This window comes from Cylas formicarius, unplaced genomic scaffold, assembly GCF_029955315.1.
Source record: "Cylas formicarius isolate icCylForm1 unplaced genomic scaffold, icCylForm1.1 PGA_scaffold_12__32_contigs__length_19106922, whole genome shotgun sequence".
Taxonomy (NCBI): domain Eukaryota; kingdom Metazoa; phylum Arthropoda; class Insecta; order Coleoptera; family Brentidae; genus Cylas; species Cylas formicarius.
The window spans coordinates 17,453,961-17,475,848 of NW_026844225.1; the positions used below are offsets into that span (position 1 = coordinate 17,453,961).

A 21,888-nucleotide genomic window follows, 5' to 3' on the forward strand; every position below is an offset into this window, starting at 1 on the left:
AGAAAATTCATTTCATTAAGTCACTTAGAATTCGGCTCGAAGGACCGCGTAAATCACACAGTGTTATCAACAAGACACGATAGACTAAAAATGGATCATTTTAATTAGTTGAGTGATGTCTTGAATTAATTATATCTACGGATGCACGTTTAAAGATTATTTTTGCAATTACAAAAAAATATTACTTATTATTGTTTCGTCAATACTCCGTAATAACAACTTAAGCCGGCAACGTTGCAATTTCAGTACGTGGTCACGAAGATCACCGAAAATTTTCGATCGCAAAGCCGATCGGTAACCGCTGCCAAATTCCGAATAGGAATTTGAAAACGAAGTGCCATCTTTACGCGTATTAAAATATGATTCAAGCAAATATACCCAACAGAATGTTTGCTACTATTTTTAAGAAAAAATGGCCTTAAAAAACTATGTCACAACAAATGGAGGGGTTAATTAAAACACACCTAGGGGGAGTATGCTGGCGCCATCTGGCAAAAACTTAAATGCTTCGCAGTTAACCTCAAGGCATTAAGTCATGTCATTAAAGTATATAGCGTAAAGTTCTTGAATTTATTTGTAAAGGTATGGACACTGTTTAAATTAATTAACACATAATTTTGACTTATAAATCTATGTTCGCAGGATATGGACGGAAAAAAACAAATATTGGTTAATAGTGTCATAAATTTCCTACATGGGGAATTGAAAGCTAGCACCTTAAATGATGAAAAAAAGGAATCTTTGGAGGTGGCTATTCAGTGTTTAGAAACAGCATTTGAAATTGACGCAAATAGCGTGGAAAAGGATAATGTTGATCTTTTATCACTCCTTAACACTGAATCAAGAGCAGAAATTACTGAAGAAGATAAACTGAAAGCTGAAGAACATAAAACAAAAGGCAACAATGCAATGAAAGACTTAGACTATCAAGCAGCACTTAATGAATACACTAGGTAAGCAGCATATGAGACCCTCAATTGTATATATTTACTTAATATAATTGTTAGGGCAATTGAATTAAACCCATACAATGCAGTTTACTATTGCAACCGAGCTGCAGCTTACACCAGGCTAGAAAAGGATTGGTTAGCTATTAAGGACTCTAATGAAGCAATTAAGATAGATCCCACTTACGGCAAAGCTTATGGAAGACTTGGAATAGCATATTCCAATTTAAATAAATATGACTTAGCCCAAACAGCTTACCAAACTGCTCTTAAATATGACCCAAACAATGTAATGTATGAAACAAATCTGAAGCTAGCTCAGGAAAGGCTAATGGCTAATCAAGGTACAAGGTATAAGCCAAATTCTCAATTAAGTGTGATCACTAGGCAGATTTTGTTTGTAGATAATGCGGCACCTGCACAACACAGACCAATTGATATATCTCAATTTATAAATAACCCAAACATTATTAACATGGCCACTCAAATGCTAAATGATCCCAATTTTGGCAATATGTAAGCTTTAACGTATTTTGAGAACTTAAGTATTTAATCTACTTTGTTCAATTCTAGCATGTCTGGATTGATATCAGCGGATCATTCAGGGGAAGTGAATGTGGAGGCGTTATTTGAGGCGTATGGCACACATGAATTTTCAATTTAAAGTTCTAAAATTTAACATTTTAGAGGCCAAACCCTTGCAAGCAGGATGCAATTGAATGACTCTAATTTTGTGGAGACTCTGAGAAGAAATATAGATGCTCAAAGTGTTCCAAATTCTAATCAAAATCCAGCCAATGACTCAAAGGATAATTCGGCGCGCGACAAAAACACAGGATCTTAAGCTAGTTCTAAATCTAGTAATTTCTTTTAAATCAAACATTTTATTGCTTTTGGGGGTCCTCATTGTTATATGAAAATACCATTATATTTGCATCTCGTGTTGTACTATCATCGGATTATTCAGCAATAAAGTAAAAGAAATGTGTTTTAATGCTTTAAAAATGGGAAAGATCGAGAATATGCATTGTGCGATAAAATAGACCACTCTTTTTACATAAATTTTCAGTTGTTACCGCCATCTAGTGTCTGAGGAACGTAATATGGTACTAGCACATACACGGAAGGATGGCGCTTTAATGCATTAAAAAAATTTAATCATAAACTTTGGTTGCCATCCTGTATAAATATTGCTTTTAAAATAATTGGATAGAAAATTGCATCGATATTCGAAGCTAAACGGCACGGATATATTTTTGTAATTTTGTTGTTTATCCATCGACTTATTTCGTAAACCGTTTATAATTTTACCAAGAAAAATAAATAAATAATCATAAGGGGAAGTTTGTATTTATTTTCTCGGGATTCAAAAATTAAGATTCTCGGCTCTATTCGTTAATCTGTTCTACTTTTAGAACGGATAAAAATCTTGAGATGGTTTCGCCGACAATCGTATTTACATATTTTCTATATTTATGTGCACTTGTGTCTCAGATTTATTTTTAGCGTCACACATAACGTGGGTCAATACATATATACTTAATATATAGGTTATATGAAATTTGTGTTTGCCTCAAATACACGACCAATTAGATTTTGCAAATGGATGCTTATTTTTAACGTGAAAAATAAGTTTTATCAAAATCACCGTCCGCTTCAGTCGCCTTTTATTCGATACGGCCTCTATCTTTATTCCGCAAAATTTTACGTTTGTGACTAATTATCTAAAAATTTATCGGGACCACTTGCAACCGTTGGTTGTAACAAAAATATCTCCCGCTTTGTGCCAAGTTACAAGAAAAATATGCTTTTGCTTTTACGTAAAACGCGTTTTTCTTTTATTAATAATGTGCATTGATATTAGGAAAGTGCTTCTTTATCCAGAAAAAAAAACGTTAATTAAACACTAGAAAATACGAGCGTCGAATAATTAAATTCATATCCTCATTTAAAAATGAATCATTGTCTCCGGATAAATATAGTTCGTATTTTGGTAGATGTGATTCTGTCGTATGTTATTTACTATGGTCAACCGTGGATGATAAATAAACAAGAGCATGCGATCAAAACTCTTGCCAAATTTGCGCTAAATCGTTGACTCGCTCTTTTTATATCGGCCTTATTAATGGCCCCGGTATTTTCATTTTGACAACGGAATTATAATTCGGGTGTACTTATGCAAAAATTTTGTCAAAGTAAGTAATGTGAAGAGCGCGCCTAGCAAAACGTCATCACCCGAGGGGGGCGGGTGTAAAATATTTCAGTAGGACGATATGTGCTTCTTAAATTAGCGCACGAGCTAAATTTAACCTGGACACTGTGTTAGCGGTTCGCAGAGCATCTCTGACAACGATGCTATCGCGAATGTTTTTTTTTCTGGAACTTTTCCGATAATATTCACTCCTTTCGATCGCGCAAGCCGTGATGAAAACTAACCATAATTTCATAACAATAATAAAGTTTATTATTCCAAATTACAAAATTATATATGCCAGACCTAATATAACAACGCGCAAAAGGAATAATGGCTCCTTGCGCAGCTTGCTTCCAGGGGAATTTTCTGTTGAAGTCAAATATGCTTAAACAACTAACATTAAAGACTCAACAATAAAGAGGAAAGAATAGAAATAAGTAGGAAAGGAAGAGAAAGATATGTTTTCACGAAAATGACTATAAATTTACGGTTCATTTGTCTCTAGAATCAACTAAAAGAGATATAAGAATCAATTATTTTTATTTATCAATTGTCCAAAATGTTAAAAAACTGGATTTTATCCGCAGGTAGATATTGATGGATATTTAGAACACCCGCTTGAAACGTTAATTTTTCATGAAGATAGTGTGGATATTATGATTTAATTATCTTATAAAATAGACATACTGAATGCAGGACACGGCGCTGAAGTGTCACATACAACTTAGAATTTTTTTATGTAAACATACTAATCATAACATTGAAAATGCTTTCTTTGGGCATAAAGCAAAATTGTAAATTCCAATAATGACAGACCCAAATTTTGTATTATTTGTATTAAAGTGGTTCCTCTATTTACTGATAGTTTGCTCGTAAAATGAAATATATATTTTTTAGGTTGCGCCATCTTCGAAATATAAAATTGGTAGTGTTATTTTAATAATTGATAAAAATAAATGTATAACCACGGTATTTGATGAAATGTTGGTAATCATTTCGAATGGAACAATTGGAAGTATAACTTCATATTAATCCTCGTTTGTTTTAGAAAAAAACGCCGCTTTAATGCTCGAACTGACAACAAATTGGAGTGTAGCATTTTCATAGTTTAATTGTAAAACCAATAAATAAAAATTTAAAAATTAACTACCGCCTTTTAGTCTAAAAAATACGCTAGTTATCTTTACACACCAACACAGGTTCAACTTGAATCATGTTCAATTACGTTTCGAATAACCAATGGACTGTATTAAAATGACTACGAAGAACGCTATGGTAAGTATTCGGGTTAGTCATTACTGGTTATTCAATCGATTGAACGGCAAACCCATTTCGACGGGAAAACAGACGGCAAGGTAACCTACAATCGAAGCACAAACATTAGTCATCCATACGTTAACACGACCGAGTTTGAACGCCAAAATTTGTAATAACGCAATGGCTAACGGAATAAAAATATACATCCAATCAAAATTAATATCCGCCTCTCAATTCTAATATATATGTATGAACTAATTCTATTGATTCGCAATTGCAATGGCGTCAGTAGCGTGTGGGGGGTCAATAACTGAAAAAGTTGTGTCAAATCGAAATCCTAGTTTACGAGAATATGCAATTAGAGTCCTTAACGATATTCTGAGGATTTTTACTCAGGACGGTAAAGATTTTTAAGATGTTTGGTTCAAAAAAACTTTTACTACAACCATCAGTAGCTGTAGTCAATATTAATATTAACAATATTATTTTTCTATAGTTTCTATAGTTGGTGTGAAAATTAATACTAAGTATTCATAGGAAAACATCGAAAAAAATATTGAATTACGTACGAAACTCAATTGTGTAAACTTGCGAGACTTGGATGTTTAAAAATTTACAAAAATAGTACAGGCCGTACCTATTCGATTGATAATTCGATAAATATTTAGATTCGCCTTACGCCCGAGTTACAAACAAACTTTTAAAAGTTTTTGTTTGACGAACTTTCTCAGAATACCGGGTTCGGGAAAATCGAGAAAAATCGAAGCAAGGATAAGTAAAAAGCAAAATTAGGGGTATTATGTAGATGATGACAAAAACGTTGTGATCATAAAATGAAAAGCAAAAGTAAACATCTAATATTAGTCTAGAATGTTAGCGTCGACGATATATATTGTTTTTATTTTGGTACCATTGGAATAGTTACAACACTGGGAGAGCGTATCTTTTTAAATAAGATCTTTCGTCCGTCCTATTTAATATTATATTTAGGTCGTACCATCTGCCACTGCAAAATACGTTCCAGCCGTTTTGCTTCGTTAGTTAGTTATATATGTTATTGACTTAGTTATATATATAGTGTGTACAAGAGAAGAGGAGAAACCTGTGGTTTAGAAAATTTTCGTGGCCTGCTGAGATATTTGAGAAAAACGAGAATTTTACAATATCGATTTTATGTTTTTCTGACTTTATTTGAAGAGATATTACAAAAATAATAACACTTTCTGATTTGCACTTTGCATGATGGTACTTTTAGATTTTTTATTATAAATTTAACCTCCTAACTTTAGAAGTTAAAACATCGCTTAACATCTCTGGTTACATATTATCCTAACTGCTATAAAAGATACTCTCGCAGTTGCCTAAACAGTCTTCCAAATCATTTTGCAATAAATGAAGGTATCATACTGCGGTTAATGAATAATGTTAAATAAATGGAACTAGTATTTTAGTTCCATAGATTCCACCCCACATTTTAAGCCCAAACGTTTAAAGAATAGAAAATGCCATTTTCCTTGTAACTTAAAATATATGGCAAGCGCATACAGGGTGCACTTTTTTTTCAGACCATATAAAAAATATATAATTTACATATCTAATATAAAATCTAAAAATACATTTATGTAGTCCCTTAAAGGTGCCAATCAGAAAGTGTTATTAGTTTTTTTTAATATCTCTTAAAAAAAAACAGAAAAAAATAAAATCGATATTGCCAAATTCCCGTTTTTACCAAATTTGTCAACACGCCATGAAATTTTTTTAAGTTTCTAAACTTCATGTAAATTAGCTGCAAAGAATACAAGTTTTCCTTAATTTAACCTAAGCAATATCTGTAACAGGTACTGAGATATGAACGCTTAAGATTCTTATCTTAGACGGCATACAGCGTTGCGGTTCAGCATCTTGTCAGCCATTTATGGTAATCTTGTTTTTGATGTTTTTCTTAGTTAATCTTTTGCTTCCAATTATAGCTCCTTATTTCGTCACACTTCCAGTCCACGTTTCGTTCCTTCGCCGTTTCTCTTTTATAAGATTCGCTTGCATTCTGTGCTTTTGTACTGAGCCGTTTTGAAACTCTGTCGTTTCTCTGTTTTATGCTGTTCTAGATCTCCATTCCATTCACCGATGGTTTTCCTTTGGGCTCTTTAACATGTTACCATGTTCGCGGACGAGACTAACATGTGTTGCTGAGAAGGATTACCGCGAAGTTGGAGATCTTATATGACTGGTTATGCAGAAATAGAATAAAATTAAATGTATAGTGTCCGGTAGATAAATAAATTGTAACAAATATTTTGAGTTATTTTTAACAACAAGGTGTTGACGTGCACGCAGACAGAGATTAGCAGGATGCAAAAGTTACAAAACTTACAATTGCAATTGCAATTAACTTACACCTATAAAAAATGTGCTACGCATAAGGAATGTACTATTAAAAAAGCTAATAAACATCTACCGGTTTGTCTAACAAATTCTCTCAAAAAGATATGAAGGTGAAATTTTGACATAAGTTAGGTAAGAACAACAGCCTGGCAAAAGAACTCATAAGATATTTAAGAGAGAAGTAGCACTTAATGGTTTATGAGCATTTTTATATATGTACAGCTGTAAATTGTATGTACTAGGCAACTGCAAAATAAACAATTATTCTATTCCGCCTTTGGTCATGTTGTGTGCATCTTTAAATGTTAATATTCGCCTTCACCAGGAAGTGATCTTTTACATGCCAGGAAAAGCACTTAGATCCTAACATATTAACTTAGAATCTTGATGGGGATGACGTCATCGAATAATTATCGATAACAGTCGCCACGTTTCTTGATGTCAAGTAAAGCGATGTATGTCTATGTGTTGGAAGAAGCCAACAATGAGTTTAAGGTTGCATCATCTAAGCCATAGAAGCTGTATGTATGTATGTCTGTAATAAGATAGTTATATACTAGCACTGTTGCCAAATAAAAAAAAAGTTTTATGTAAATTTTAAATACATAAAAACATACATACGAAGCTAGAAGATTTTCATTTTTATGGTTGGTAGTTCTGGCGTAGAACTTTTTGTATTTATTGACATCACCGCTGTCAGCTATAAGTTATGCACCGCAACAATTTTGGTTTTTAGCTCTTTGAAATTTGAAGATATTTGTGAGAATGCCATTAAACTCTGTGTAACGACAAATTTCATCCAAAAAATCTTAATATCATGATGCTGTAATTGCAAAATATGCAAACCAAAGCGCTTGTTATCACTCCAAAATCTAGTTTGAAGTCCTCGAGAAACATTCCCCGAAGTTTGTACTTCTCTATTTAGACGATAAATTTTACTGGCTGTTTATTTTTTCGATTCAATTTACAACATAGAAGGCACGTGTTACCAAACGTTAAGAAATAAATGAAAAGTGTAGCCAGTAGGCCACGAATTTTTACCAACCGTTCAATTTTTGCAACGATGGTTTAAAGTGCCAAATGTTTTTCATTAAAATCGCTTTCGGTGACAGTGTGGTTGTTTAAAAATAATCATACACATAATGTTTTTAACTTTATAACAAATGACCATTACATTTGTTTTTTTGGGCAGCCAAGATCTCGTTGATTCATCTGCCAAATTATATTAAGGCTCACTCAAACACTTTTTTATAACTAACGCTTCAGTTCCATTGAACTGTAAGTTCAAACATTGCAAAATGTCAGTGAGTAATTTTTACATTCCTTAATCATTAGCGCGGCATTCGCTTTATGCCAACTAATTGCTTTTTGCTTTATTAATATGTTTACTGGATACTACAAAATTGCTTTTAGTATACAGGAAATTGATATTTAATAAATAAATGAAATGCACTATTCTTAAAGCTAAAGAGTTATTAATCATCATTGAACTATCAAACTAACGATTTTAGTCGTATTCCATAGGCGTAGTATTATATCTTGTAGCTGTACCTGTGCGAAAGAACTAAAAAACGAAAATCACTTTCAATAGAAAAATAATAGTGACGCCATTTGCAAGAAAAAATAGAGACAGTGGATTTTGAAAAATGCAGTGAATGCATCAAGCATTGAAACAGAACAAAGAATGCGAGACTCTGATAACGTGCTGGAAAACACTGTGGAGCTTATTATTTTTCTAGAGTCCACCTTTCTTCTTTCTCAAACTCTCACTAATTTATTCTTCTCTTTGACAATTGTCTTGGGTTATCCGAAAAACTTTACAATGCGGTAAAAATATCTTCGCTCAATTGAGAATTTGGTATAAGCACTTACGACAAGAAATTATTTAGTTATTAATAGGGAACCCTTCCAAAGTGCAGGTGTTAAAATTGATATTTTCGCAGCTGCTTATAAAAAAAACATGATTTTTTGCCAAATACTCAAATAACATTCTCGCAAATCAAAAGCCCCGCATACTTTCAAATGTTATAATCCACAGAATGACGGGCTATGTTTAAAATCGTAGAAGCTTGGAGTTAATAAACTTAATAGAAATTTTATTGCCGATATTCCGTACAAAGTTTCGCACAGGAACTTCGTAAGTACATAAAAATAAAAGCAGTAGTACATTTGCCTCTGCAACGCAACGTCCAGCGGTTATATTTAACATAAGCTTTATGACTATTCGTTGCAATTTCGAGTAATATCCGAAGTTCATAAAACGTTCTCCCCAGTTCTTGTTTCATAAACAGGAGAATAGTGGGTTAAATCGGATTTGAAAATTGCGAAAACAAGATCGAGAATAGAATAGAATAGACATCGACGAAAAATTTAGGAAGGTTTTTTTTTCAAAATGAGAAAGGTAATTAAATTCGGGAACTCTGATAAAATCAAATTTCCGTCTAAACGAGTAAATTATGCCCATTTAATCTCCAAGTTAGGACGCTTGAATAGCTTTCACGGTATCCTTCATTTTTCATTGATTGATTGAGAGAGGATAACTGCCAAAACAAAATTAAGTTAATTTTTATATACGTATAATTGTATATTATTTCGTAATGTCATTTGTATTAACACCAAAAATAAAAAAATTGTGTTAAAATTGCTTAAAAACAAAAGCTTAAAGGCTGGATTATTTGTAGTGAGTAATGTTGTGTATTTTAAATAAATGCTCGTATTTCGGGAGTGTGTTTATTTTCAGATCTTGGAAATTGCACCTACGGGAAAAAAACATTATTTACAGCTGGCAATAGGAGCTCGAATATCCAACTTCTCGTTTTAAATTGTTTTAAATATGTTTAAAGCAAAAAGATTTACACCGTTTTCAAATTTTTAAAATGTTGCGCAACTGCGCTCCGAAATACCTATCGAAACGAAAACAGGTACTTGGGGGCCAAGGATTTCGCCTTTCAGCACAGGAAAGCGTTTAATGTTAGTCGGGATTCTAATTTATGGAAACTTCCGAGAATATTATTGCCTCCAAAAGAAAATCCATCTACCGATATATCACACATAACTTTTTAGATCATTAACTGCCGAAAAGTTTGTTCTAAATTATTTAATTCAATGAATGTAGCCAAGTTTTCCAACTCGAACGTCATTGCCGTTTGTATTTATCTACTTAAAATATTTTTTCACAGTCTAACACCTCATAAATAAACCCGGGTAAAAATAGAATTTTTCCTTGGATTAAGAGAGCCATGTAATCATCAAATACTAGTCAATCGAATAATAATCAAAGCCCGTTTCCATAGTAGTATTTTCTAAAGTTTAACGGGACCGTAAAGTTACTTTGAAAACAAAATTAACTATCTGAATATACTCGAAATATTATTGGTATATATTTTTTGTTACAAATTGAGTTTTTTCCCCGATTTCTAGAAGTTGGTACAAGTAAACAGGAATTAAAATTGTTTTCTACTGTATACCGATGGTAGTTAAAATACAAGCAAATAGTTTCCAGTTCCACGCTTGGATTAAGGGGTAAATTTCATATGAAATAAATAAAATAACAAAAATGTAATACTGTCACTGATCGCCAGAAAAAATTACCCAAATTTAAAGTTTTCGTGGGATGCCATGAATTACAAAAGTAACATGATTCCATTAACAAAGGAAGGTAAGTAAGGTTCGAAATACCAATCAGATCAACTGGAAGCCATTAAATTTGGTGGTGACGTTTGCCTTTTAACTTCCAAGGTACTTAACCAGAATCTAATTCCAAACAATCCGAATGTGTAATTCTACTCCATTTTTCTGGAATTCCTTATTAATTATTAGTAATTAGAGCACCCTGCGTCTTACCCCTCTCATAAAATATTAAAAAATTTGGTTATTTTTGAAAATCAAAAGATTTTATTGGAAAAGTTTCCTACAAATGTGTTAATTTTTAATGTTCAACCTAGTTTGTTTTGGCACATCCTAATTTCAAGGACTCAACAAAAACTATTAAGATGGACTAGATCCAATACTTAATAAAGCACTTTTCTTTAAATTTATTTTATACATTCGATTTCAAAGAAAATCTTCATAGAAATAGTCAAAATTGAAATGGTTTTGATGTTTTTAAACCAAATAAAGTTTAGTGTATTTTATGACAATTCTAAGAGATATTTCATCTAAAAAATACAAAATACAAATACATTGAAATATTAAAATCGCAATAACTTTTACGATTATTATAGGTGCATTTAAAGATTTTCTTTGAAATAAGGTGTTAAGGAAAAATTTAAAAAATTTAATTAAATTAATTAAATTTAAAAAGAGGCAAAAAATTGAAAAACTCCGGGGAATGTTTTAATTTATATATTTTTCACGCAGAAATTATCTGATTGTTTAATTTCTTTTTAAATCACTCATATATAAAAATCAGCTAAAGTTTAATTGGTTTCAAAATATTAAAACAATATTAACTTTTGTCGATTAATTAATTAATGAATAAAAAAGGTTCCCATATGATGCCGGGACTTTAGTGGTGACACTGTATATTTGAAGGACGAAACCACCTGTTGATCCCAACATCAAAAATAGCGAGCCAAAGCGGGAGATGAAAATACGAAACGAATCAACAACGACTAGGCAGCAGTTTCCAGCGCCAACCGATGACGGTAAGTAAACTGCACTCGACGCGAAGCGTCGAATAGATTTTAATTTTGGACGAGCAATACGGAGATAACGCCGCGACGCTGCCACACGTTGTCTGTTCGTTCCATCGCGACGATCGCAGTCGTCTTTACACGAACCTGGCCGCCCTATATGGTTTGGCATGGATCCCGCCTGTATAAAATTACATCTCTTTCTCCGCTATCTTCTAAAAATACACCGACCCACGGTTCCTGAATAGTATTGTATACAACACATCGGCCGTTTTCATTTTCCTTTAAAACGACGAATCAATAAAAAAAAAACAAAACACCATCGATCGATGTTATCGATCGGGCCGTTTCATCGGAAATATCAATTGGTCGGGGAGTAAAATTAATCGGCGAAGCTCATGCACCTCAGCGGACGAGTTTTATAAATAATTTTCTTCGGATTAAAATTAACCCAACCTTATTTTCATTAAACTTGTTGAGCCGCCCTCGATTGCCAGTGTCCCGGGCGGATCAGAGCGGAGACGAGCGGAACAGAAGTCCATTCAATAACGAGTTATAGACGTTTCGCTGATGAGTCACTCGATGTGTGACACCAGGGGAGAGACACAGTAAACCTGTGGAGGTGGAAATTATTCGACAACTCAGAACGATCAACCGATTGTGAGCAATATTCGAAACGTAGTGGGGTTTTTTGGCGGGGGGCTATTTTCACGCTCTGGTTTAGAATCAGGAGTGCATATTGAGAACATTTAGTCAGTGCTTTGGAAGCTACCAAGTAACCACTAGAATAGACGAACGATTCGACGACGCGCCGTGCGACGGGACGATAAAGTAGATCGCGATAACGTGGAGTGCGTGAGAGGTGCGAGTGTGTGGTGCCGAGCTGTTCTTAACTCTCGAAAGAAGTAAGTCCGCTGCAAGCATTGGCGAATGCCGAATTAGTGGAGTTACAGTTTGGTGGGGGGTTGGGGGAGGTGCGAATCACCGCGAGAGTGAAACTCATTTTTCATTTGGACTTTCAGGGCAGGGTTAATGAGAACTCTATCGGAATAAAGGGTCAGAAAAGGCATGGGAGTGGCCGAGGACTTCGCTCCCAGCTTTACGCAGAAGCCGCAACTCAGACAAGAAGACGATGGAAACAAGTTGGTTTTCGAATGCCAGTTATTGGCGTCTCCGAAACCGGATATACAATGGTACCGGAGCGACACACTTCTCAGCGCAGACAGCAGAACCATTTTCAAAATACAGTCCATAGGCACCAACAAGTATTTGGTCGTGCTCGAATTAGACGATGTTATCGAAACTGACGCGGGCCTTTATAAGGTCAAAGCGAAAAATACGATGGGAGAAGTGGCCGCTTCCATCAACCTCAATTTCAGCCGTAAGTTCAACCCATCGATATTTATCGATTACGTTTTAATTATAATCGATCGTTTTTCCTTTTTCAGCTATGGACGAGCCGAAAGAAAAGTAAGTCGCGCGTACGCCTTGAACTAAGTCGTTTTATTAACTAACAACTGTCGAACAAATTGTAGACAAATCGACGGTCTAGCGCCAACGTTTGCCAAAAAACCAGCGATTCGACAAGAGGAAGACGGCAAAAAGCTGCTCTTCGAATGTCGGATACAAGCTGACCCTCGTCCGGTCGTCAATTGGTTCCACAATAACAACCCCGTTAAAGAATCTCCACGCCACAAGGTATGTACGCTAGGTAGATAAGTCTATCTCCGTGTAGAGTAAAATTGGCAATGAAGTCGTTCTATAATTAGGACGCTCTTATACCACACCTTCCATTTTCCGGCGGTTAAATTTAAATGTTTTTCTCGTATTATTAGAAACACCGAACTTTGCTCCACTAGATTTTCTTTGGGCAGTGGATCATTTTTCAAAATTAATGCGATCGACCAACGACAAGCCTTATCGACGGTTTCATCTTGGGAAAACTCAATCATTAGCAATCAAAGGATTAGCAAAAATAATACTCCAAATGACGGGATATTACCAGCGCGGTTCTTTCAAAATTGTTTATCTCTTAAGAGGTCCAATGAGAATATATTTGATAGAAAGGATCGATTTTCTTGGAAATCATAGATGTAAAACTTAACGAATTATTTACAGTTGAGGATAGAGAAGGACGGACACTCGTACTTTGCAACCCTTGAAATAGTAAATGTCACGGTCGAGGATGCTGGCAAATACAAGGTGACGGCAAAGAACGAGTTGGGAGAGAGCAATGCGACGATCAGCCTCAACTTTGACAGTAAGTTCCATGTAATGTTTGTTCGTTGCTTTGCGTGTCCCCAAAATGATCGAAAGATGTTCTTCGCGAACTTTTAATCACCATCGAGACCATCGCAGGTGCTTACGAATTCCGCCTAACTGATAGATTCAACAAACAAAACGCTTACGGACATATTATATTGGAGAACCGAGCGAATCGAATAGAGCGCCATCAGTAGTCTCGTTAATCCACCCCGTATAAAGCAGCAACTAAGGATAATAATAATAATCGAGGCAGCACTCGTGCACAATACAAAGGACTAACCGACGCTTAATCTCAGCTCAGCTTTTAATTTTTGCTGTTTTTTAACAATCCATTCCTAATCAGTGTACATTAAATATATCGAAGTCGTTTTGTGTGATTTCAAGCTTAGATTAGTGAAGTGAAGGGAATGGTGACGATGGCGACGAGAGCGCTAAAACGACAGGCGCGGATGATTTTATTCTGTTTTTAGGCCTTAGTCGATGTCCCGCCACCCCACCACCTGCACCATCGACACTATTTATGTACTTACTAGTTAAACATTAGATTACTTTCGAAGGCCATGTTCTTGCAAAAATGTGACACTTGTATTTCAGATTTGTACCACACCATATTATAGTATTTATCTATATATATTTATATTTACCGATTTATTTATTTTTGATCACTTTAACACAGTTAGGCCGTAACGATTAAAAGCTGAGCTTTTGTTTCGGTAAGCATTGTAAGTTGCGCGAGTGTTGCTGGCTGTCCCCTATTAAGATAGCCAGTTTAGAAGGGTTTCTTCACTAGGCGATGAAGCACCGGTTCCGGAGCAGGAGGGCATCAAACCCACCTTTACCGAGAGACCGGTCATCAGGCAAACGGACGATGGGGCTACTATCACGTTCGAATGTCGGTGCGTCGGCGATCCCAAGCCGGATATTAAATGGTACGTATATGTCGTACCGGAACTCCGTTGCATCGGATATCTGACCAACACGCCACGCGCAGGTATCACGGCAAAGAGGAGATCGACGAAAATTTCCGTTACGCGATCTCGATGGACCTGGACCAAAAACTCTACTATCTGGCGAGGCTCGAAATCAGCAACGTACAAAAAAACGACTCGGGAGAGTATCGGGCGGTCGCGACCAACAAGTACGGTAGCGCTGTGGCGACCATCAGCCTTAATTTCGAAAGCAACGAGAGACCCAAGTAAGATGCGACACTCGGACCGACACCTGACGTTCACGCGAGTCTGTTTCTCAGAATACCCGACGGGAAAGCTCCGCGATTCCCTAAGAAGCCCACAATTCGGCAAGAGGGCGACGTCCTGATCATGGAATGCCTCTTGGAGGCGAACCCTGACCCGGACATCACTTGGTTTCAGAGCGAAAAAAGCATAGCGGACAGCACGCGCGTTCGCATGCTAAGGAAAACGACGACCAAAGACACTTATCTTCTCACTTTAGAGATAGCGAATCCGACTAGATCGGACGGCGGCAATTATAGATGTAACGCGTTCAACGCGTACGGCGAAAGCAACGCCAATATCGCGCTTAATTTCCAAGGTACGGAGGAAGACAAGCTGAAAACCCCCCACCATGTACCGTATCTGTACCTATTGTCTGTGAAACGTCTCAATTCCACTACTTATCGTATATATCTGTTTTATGTTCCAGTACCGCCACCGTTTCGTTCCGTCTTCGATCAGTGTCTTGTCATTTTGCATGAGCATGGCCTTTTGATTTGATACCGGATCAATCTGAACGGTGGTAACGTGTTATTGGTGCGTGTTCCAGGTGGAGACGACGATGCCGGTTTTGCACCGTCGTTCATCGAAAAACCGAAAATAATCCCGAACGAGAGCGGGACTTTGATTACGATGAAATGCAAATGCAAAGCGAAACCCAAACCGGATGTCACGTGGTTCCGTGGAACCACCGTCGTGAAAGAGTCGTCGAAAATCACCCTCCGAGTGGTCGACGTCGAAGAAGACATCTACGAATTGATACTCGAAATTAAGGTACACTCTGAGATATACTTTCCCGTCCGCTACCAATAACGCTTCCTGGAAAGTCCTGGAAAATAAATAAAAAAAAATAAAATTCAGCTTAAGTCCATTTCAAGCTTAAATTTTATAAATATGATGTGTTAAATTATAATATCATTATTATTGCATATCGCAACACACATTTTTTTTTCTGGACATCTTTTAAAGTGTACTTGCCAAGACATCAAGCAATTTCACCAGCGTTAGCAAAAATTGCTTTGAAAACAATAACACTTGCTATTAACAGCTTTAATGGAATTAACTCCAATAATGAGAAAACTCAAAAGAAAACTTAAAAGGAGTTCATTAGTGATTCCGTTTGATAGTCGCTCAGTTATAGTTCTTGTCACTGCCACCAAATTTTGGTGCATTGGTTGGGCACGAAACTGTTGCATTGGCATTTTCAAAATATATGTAAGTTCCCGTCATGTTTTAACCAGTAAAATAATAACGAACAGTACTTCCGGTTGAAAAAAAATGAGCCGGAAATAATATTAGTTATTTCTTCTGGTTTAACTAGACTTACCAGAAGTAATAATAATAACTAACATTACTTTTGTTAAATCAGATGTACCAGCATTATAGTTTTTAAAATGGCAATAAAACCGTCACACAATAATTCCGGTTCTACTGAAAGCAATATTAATTATAACATCTGGCTTAACTGGATTAACCAGAAGTAAATTAATTACTAACATTACTTTTGGTAAACTGGAAGTAATGTTACGCAAAAATTCCGGTTCAATCGGATTAATGTTTGTTATTTCCGGTTTAACCGTAAGATGCTCCATAATTTCTAATGTAATCTAACATTAAGCAGCGCCCTTTTTTCCCTTGCAATTTTAGGATCCGTCCGGACCGGATGGAGGCACTTACCGATGCCACGTGAAAAATGAATTCGGCGAGAGCAACGCGAATTTGAACCTCAATATCGAAGCGGAACCGGAACCCGAAGGCGACGGACCGACTTTCGTGGAAAAACCTAGAATTACTTCACACCAAGGCGGCAAACTGGTCATAATGGAATGTAAAGTACGCGCGAATCCCCAACCGACGATCGTTTGGTACCGCGAAGGAAAACAGGTGACCGAATCTAGCAAAATCAAAATTAGCTTCGAGAAAGTCGAAGAAGACGTCTATTACATCAAACTGGAGCTGAAAGATCCCGGAATGGAAGATTCCGGACTGTACAAATGTAATATTAAGAACACCCTTGGGGAACTTAACGCCAATTTGACGTTAAATATTGAAATCATCCCTGTCATCAAGGAAAAACCGAAGGTCATTAAGATTATCAAGAAGAAAACCGTTATCGTTGAGTGTAAAGTAATGAGCAAGTTCGCACCAGATTGCACTTGGTATAAAGAGGACAACGCGGTCAAAGAAGACGCCAGACACTCGGTTCAAGTGGAGCAAGTCAAAGAGGTGAGTGTAACGGATTAAGGGAAAGGGACCGACAGAGGTTAGTCATTAACTTATATTTTATAGGGCGAATTTGCGGTTAAATTAGAAATATCCGACGTCAACAAAACCGACAAAGGCATGTACAAATTAGTCGCCAAAAACGAGAAAGGTGAAGCGACGTCCCAAACCGTCGAAGTAACGGAACTACCGCCCGAGGAAAAACCGAGAGGTGAAAAACCAAAGCTCACCAAACTCACCAACATCGTAAGTTTTCGATCAACTTAGATTGATCAAAAATTAACAGCTGTATTATACATTTAGACTATCGAAGAAGGCAAATCGGCAGATTTTATTTCGTCGCTCAAAGTGACGGACAAGACAGTTGTCATAACTTGGTATAAAAATACGACCGTTATCAAAGAATCCAGCGACTACAAAACAACGTTTGACGGCACAGTAGCTCGACTCAGCGTATCCAAGTGCAAAACAACGCACTCTGCCACTTACAAAATTGTAGCTAAAAACGAATTTGGCGAAGATGAATCGTCCGCTTTGCTCACCGTGAAAAAGAAACAGGAAGAAGAAGATGAGGAGGAGGAGGAGGAGGTAAGACATTTACACACAAAAAAGACCAATTAAACACAAACATATTAATACTAATCACAATCTACACATAAGGTGGAAAAATCTGAGGAAGAAGATGAGGTAAAACTAAAAGAGGAGAGCGAAGAAAGCGAGGATTCCTCGTACGAGGTACCGCAACAATTTTTGGAGATTTTTTTTACATTCTTGCGTGTTTTTTCTATACTATCCTTCCGCTCGACTATGTTGTTATACAAACACACTATGAGTGAAATTCTTTAACACCCGCGAGCTAGGCCGCCGTACATATTATAAGATATCACATTTCTTTTTTAGGAGGTAGAGGAAAAGAAGCAAGAGAAAAAGGAAGAAAAGAAGGAGGAGAAAAAGGTCGAGAAGAAAAGCGAAAAGAAGGAGGAGGAGAAAAAGGTAGAAAAGAAAGTGGAAGAGAAAAAATTGGAGAAAAAGGTCGAAAAGAAGGACGAAACGAAGGAAGAAAACAAGCTAATTCAAAAGGTAAATTTGGTCTTGTAAGCGTTTTGTATCGTCCTTTAATTTGTATTTCCGTCCATTTAGAAGAACGAAGAGAAGAAAGTCAACGATATTGACAAGCTAGTCAAAAATCAAAAGGAGGTGGGTATTAAACGATAAATGTTGACGTGTTTGTCTAATTTGCGTCATTGTTTCGTGCACGTAGGAGGAAAAAACCGGCGAGAAAAAGACAACCAGGCGATCTTCTGTGCAAAAGGTAAGAGGGCAATGTTAAAGCGTTTGCGAGACTAAGTGGGGGGGTATACAGGTCGAAGAAAAAACGGAACGCAGGAGCTCGATAATCAAAACGGAAGAAAAAGTCGTGCAAGACGGCGAAACGAAATCTACTAATCGCAAGTCTTCCATAGTGGAAGAATCTAAAAGCGAATCTCGCCGATCTTCTCTGATCGAAGAGAAGAAAAAGAAAACTGGTGTAGAAACGAAAAAATTAGAATCTACACCGGAAGGGGTAAGTTTACGTTTAACACGTCGCAAGTCTGGTCTAACATAAACGTTCGGCAGAAAACACCCAACCACGTCGACGACACCACTGCTAAAAAAACCGAAAGCATAAAACAAACAGCCCAAACAAAAGTCAAATCGCCACCACCTAAAGACGAGCCGGCTAAAACTGCCGCAAAGCAAACCCCGGCTCAAAACGAGCAAAAAATTAAATCTCCACCACCGGCGGAGGCAAAAACACCCGAACCCGTACAAAAAACCCAACTCAAAGAACCCGAACAGAAAACTCAAGCTAAACCCACACCAGAGAAAAAGCCCGAACTCAAAACAGCCACTTCCGAAGTGCCCGATTTGAACCAAACGCGTAGTATTTTGAAAAAGGTATATTTACACTTTTGTTTACACTATCATTTATTTGCCTATGAATTTATACTTAAATTGTTTGTTTTGTTTCCCTTCTATGTGTCTTCGTCTGGTGTTGTGGCGTTTTTCGGGATAGACTGAGCCGAAACCGCAAGCAGCTAAACTAAAGGTAAGATTTCAACGCACAATTTAAATTATTTTCAAAAGCCACGACGAAAACTATCGCGATATATAAATGAAAATGTAATTATTAAATAGCCGGACGAGGAAAAACCAAAGAAGCCGATACCGCCGAAAGCTGAAATTAAATCCGGTAGCTTCTTGAACATACAATTAAAACCCGTTAAAAAAGAAGGCAAAACAACCGAAAAAGCTACTTTAGAAGTTGACCTTAAGGTAAAATCTTCGACGTTCGGTGGCTCTATCTTCTTTTCTCTCTTTTCCTGTACTATCGGGACGCCTGTATTTCATCTACTTTCTTATGGCATCGCACTTCTTCTAACTCATTGTGACCTTTCTATGATTCTACTCTATCTCTTTTCTCTATTTTCCTCTCGTTAATATTTTCAACCTATGGTAACAACTTTTATACCGGGTGACGCAAAAAGAGTAGGAACCGTCAATAAGGTCTGAACACTCGATTTTGAAAATTGTAGTCAACAGTTTCCGAGTGTTCCCATTTTTTTGCGTGACACCCGATATACTTATTTCTCTCTTCCGCGCCAATCGAGAAGGTTAATAATATATCTCACACTTGGGGTTTTCCGATAGAAAAGTGAAGGCGAAAAGGTCGAGAAAACCGCGGTGAAACGCGGCTCGAAAGCAGAAAAATTCGACGTGAACGCTTGGGAAAACATTCCCGACTACGAGCGTCCCGTTTTGGAAAAATTCGAACCGCACGAAAAATCGGAATACGCCGGACGGGAGAAAACGAAGCTTTCGAAGGTATTAAATATGACGCTTCCGCTTCCGAAAAAAAAAATGCCACGCCCCCTCGTAAAAACCGCGCATTATTTACACTTGTCGTGTTCGACTCAGGATTATCCCCAACTTGTTGCCGAGGGTAAAGAAAAACCGGCCCTATCGGCCGAGCAAAGGCCCAGCGTGCCTCAAATTAAAACTCCGGAGGCGCCGAAAATTGAAGTAATCAAGGAAAAAACCCCGGAGCCTAGAAAAAAATCATTGGACACCGGTCCAGGTGCCGGAGCTGGGAGTAGACGTGGGTCTTTGATACCACCCGAAGCGATGGGCCGACGGGCTAGTCTCATAATATCAGACGAGGTAAGTGACAACACTAACAGGGATATTTTCGTACGTTTTTTGGAAATTTCGTGTGCAGCTGTTGAGTCGGAATGGTGTCCAACGAAGTTGTTCTATATTACGTATTAACATTTGTATCTTTAGGAACATAGGAAACTCAGACCCGGAGAAGTGATTGACGATAAAAAGGTAAACGGTCATTTTATGGAAAGCATCGTTGCCTGGCGTCTAATCAAATTAGTAATGGACGCGCTGTCTAAACTCTGTAATCTCTGCGTTAAGCGATTTTCGTAAACCAAGCGTCGTAAAAAACGTTATGATGATTTTACTACTACGGCGCGGATAAAGTGCACATGGGAAATTGTTATTTTCGCTCCGCCGGTTCGCAATACAAACGATGATAATTTCCTATGTGGATCGATCCGCGGACCATGCACGAATTGCATGATATCACCAATTGACACACAATAATGCACCAGCCAGCAGCAAGGCACCACACACCTAAATCTTCGATATATATACACTGTTTTATTTATTATTTGTAAATGTCTACGACCCAGATAAAAGTGGAAGTTCCATTCTGAAAAATTCCAATGTTCTTACAAAAACATATTTTTCCCAAGTCGTCCGATTATAGCGAATCACATCGTTAAATCCCATGACATTTTTTTTTTAATTATAATGTAATGTATGAATATATTACAATATTATTCTTTAACCTAGTTAAAGTAATTAAATAAATCGTTAAATCGAAATAATTGTGTAAATTAGGAATGACAACAGTGAAACGGAGGAAAAATGTTTATTCCTGTTTCTGTAAAACCGTTGGAATTAGGAAACGTTGTCCGAACGATACGTGCGTTTTATTTATAAAGACTGACTATTTCTACAGGGAGGAAAGTTACGACCCGGAGAAGTCCTTGATCCGAAGGTGAGGTTTGTGTTGGAAAACACAAAACCGGCCTTTTGGTTTGATTTGCAACTTGGTTTATTATTATTTTTTTTTTTTTTTTTGAATGCTAACTTAATTTCTTTTTTTTTACTTCCTCTTCTTTCTTTAAAGCCGAAATCAAAACGACCGGGAGAATTGCAGGCTACTTCTGACAAACATGTAAGCGCGGAAATATATGTCGATTTTCTTTATATTAAGTATAGAAAAGTCAATAATGTTTCTGTCTGTGTCTAACTTTTAGATTCGAAATGATCATAGCTTAGAACTTAATGACCGGATTTTCGACTGTGAATAATACTGTGTAAATAGAGTTTTCAGATCGTCTCTAATCTTATATGTCAATCTCCTCCCAATACTTGTTTATGTTTTTAACGTAGCCCATATAATCGTATTTAGTTAGATACGTTTCACCCACCCAAAGATATTTTGTGCACATTCTACCTTCTGCCAGCCTCCTGTAGATTTTGTTTTTTTTTTTATTGATTTTCGTAAATAACCCTCTACTTGTTTGGGTTTTTTGTGTTTTAAGAAACCACTGAGAGTAGTAGATTTGGATTTTAAATGTAATTTTCAGTAGTGTATATACTCGTAGTTAATATAACCGTTAATAATTAACCAGTGT

General features: G+C 36.6%; 2 protein-coding genes and 1 long non-coding RNA gene across 14 annotated transcripts in view; all 3 read left to right on the top strand.

The window, feature by feature from the left end:
• The first annotated feature begins 298 nt into the window (after window positions 1-298).
• Window positions 299-2,289, top strand: LOC132708809 (small glutamine-rich tetratricopeptide repeat-containing protein alpha). Of its 2 annotated transcripts, XM_060681397.1 has the most exons (6): window positions 316-582; window positions 643-953; window positions 1,008-1,291; window positions 1,352-1,463; window positions 1,521-1,583; window positions 1,635-2,284. In XM_060681397.1, the coding sequence occupies exons 2-6, from the start codon at window positions 646-648 to the stop codon at window positions 1,789-1,791; spliced, it is 924 nt and encodes a 307-aa protein (XP_060537380.1). In that variant the 5' UTR covers window positions 316-582; window positions 643-645; the 3' UTR covers window positions 1,792-2,284. The 2 variants fall into 2 exon arrangements, with proteins under 2 accessions (XP_060537379.1, XP_060537380.1); XM_060681396.1 differs by having other exon boundaries at window positions 299-582; window positions 1,008-1,463; window positions 1,635-2,289.
• Window positions 2,290-4,693: 2,404 nt separating this feature from the next.
• LOC132695873 (uncharacterized) lies at window positions 4,694-6,660 on the top strand. The gene is made up of 3 exons (XR_009617896.1): window positions 4,694-4,798; window positions 6,237-6,316; window positions 6,504-6,660. It is a non-coding gene; the product is annotated as an uncharacterized LOC132695873 (long non-coding RNA).
• A 5,291-nt stretch (window positions 6,661-11,951) lies between these two features.
• Window positions 11,952-21,888, top strand: part of LOC132708548 (twitchin) — a 45,007-nt gene continuing 35,070 nt past the window's right edge. The window contains exons 1-24 of one of the 11 annotated variants that reach the window (XM_060680907.1): window positions 11,952-12,319; window positions 12,437-12,795; window positions 12,863-12,884; window positions 12,950-13,112; window positions 13,533-13,674; window positions 14,470-14,608; window positions 14,671-14,874; window positions 14,929-15,230; window positions 15,462-15,685; window positions 16,559-17,137; window positions 17,201-17,380; window positions 17,438-17,722; window positions 17,795-17,869; window positions 18,035-18,214; window positions 18,275-18,331; window positions 18,396-18,446; window positions 18,498-18,698; window positions 18,752-19,072; window positions 19,191-19,223; window positions 19,313-19,450; window positions 19,826-19,999; window positions 20,093-20,335; window positions 20,459-20,503; window positions 21,207-21,245. In XM_060680907.1, the coding sequence (XP_060536890.1) occupies window positions 12,483-12,795; window positions 12,863-12,884; window positions 12,950-13,112; window positions 13,533-13,674; window positions 14,470-14,608; window positions 14,671-14,874; window positions 14,929-15,230; window positions 15,462-15,685; window positions 16,559-17,137; window positions 17,201-17,380; window positions 17,438-17,722; window positions 17,795-17,869; window positions 18,035-18,214; window positions 18,275-18,331; window positions 18,396-18,446; window positions 18,498-18,698; window positions 18,752-19,072; window positions 19,191-19,223; window positions 19,313-19,450; window positions 19,826-19,999; window positions 20,093-20,335; window positions 20,459-20,503; window positions 21,207-21,245 (4,110 nt within the window). In that variant the 5' untranslated portion in view covers window positions 11,952-12,319; window positions 12,437-12,482. Of the gene's footprint in view, window positions 12,320-12,436; window positions 12,796-12,862; window positions 12,885-12,949; window positions 13,113-13,532; window positions 13,675-14,469; window positions 14,609-14,670; window positions 14,875-14,928; window positions 15,231-15,461; window positions 15,686-16,558; window positions 17,138-17,200; window positions 17,381-17,437; window positions 17,723-17,794; window positions 17,870-18,034; window positions 18,215-18,274; window positions 18,332-18,395; window positions 18,447-18,497; window positions 18,699-18,751; window positions 19,073-19,190; window positions 19,224-19,312; window positions 19,451-19,825; window positions 20,000-20,092; window positions 20,336-20,458; window positions 20,504-21,206; window positions 21,246-21,377; window positions 21,426-21,888 lie in introns of all 11 variants that reach the window. The other 10 variants (XM_060680898.1, XM_060680899.1, XM_060680897.1 and 7 more) reach the window with 10 other exon arrangements.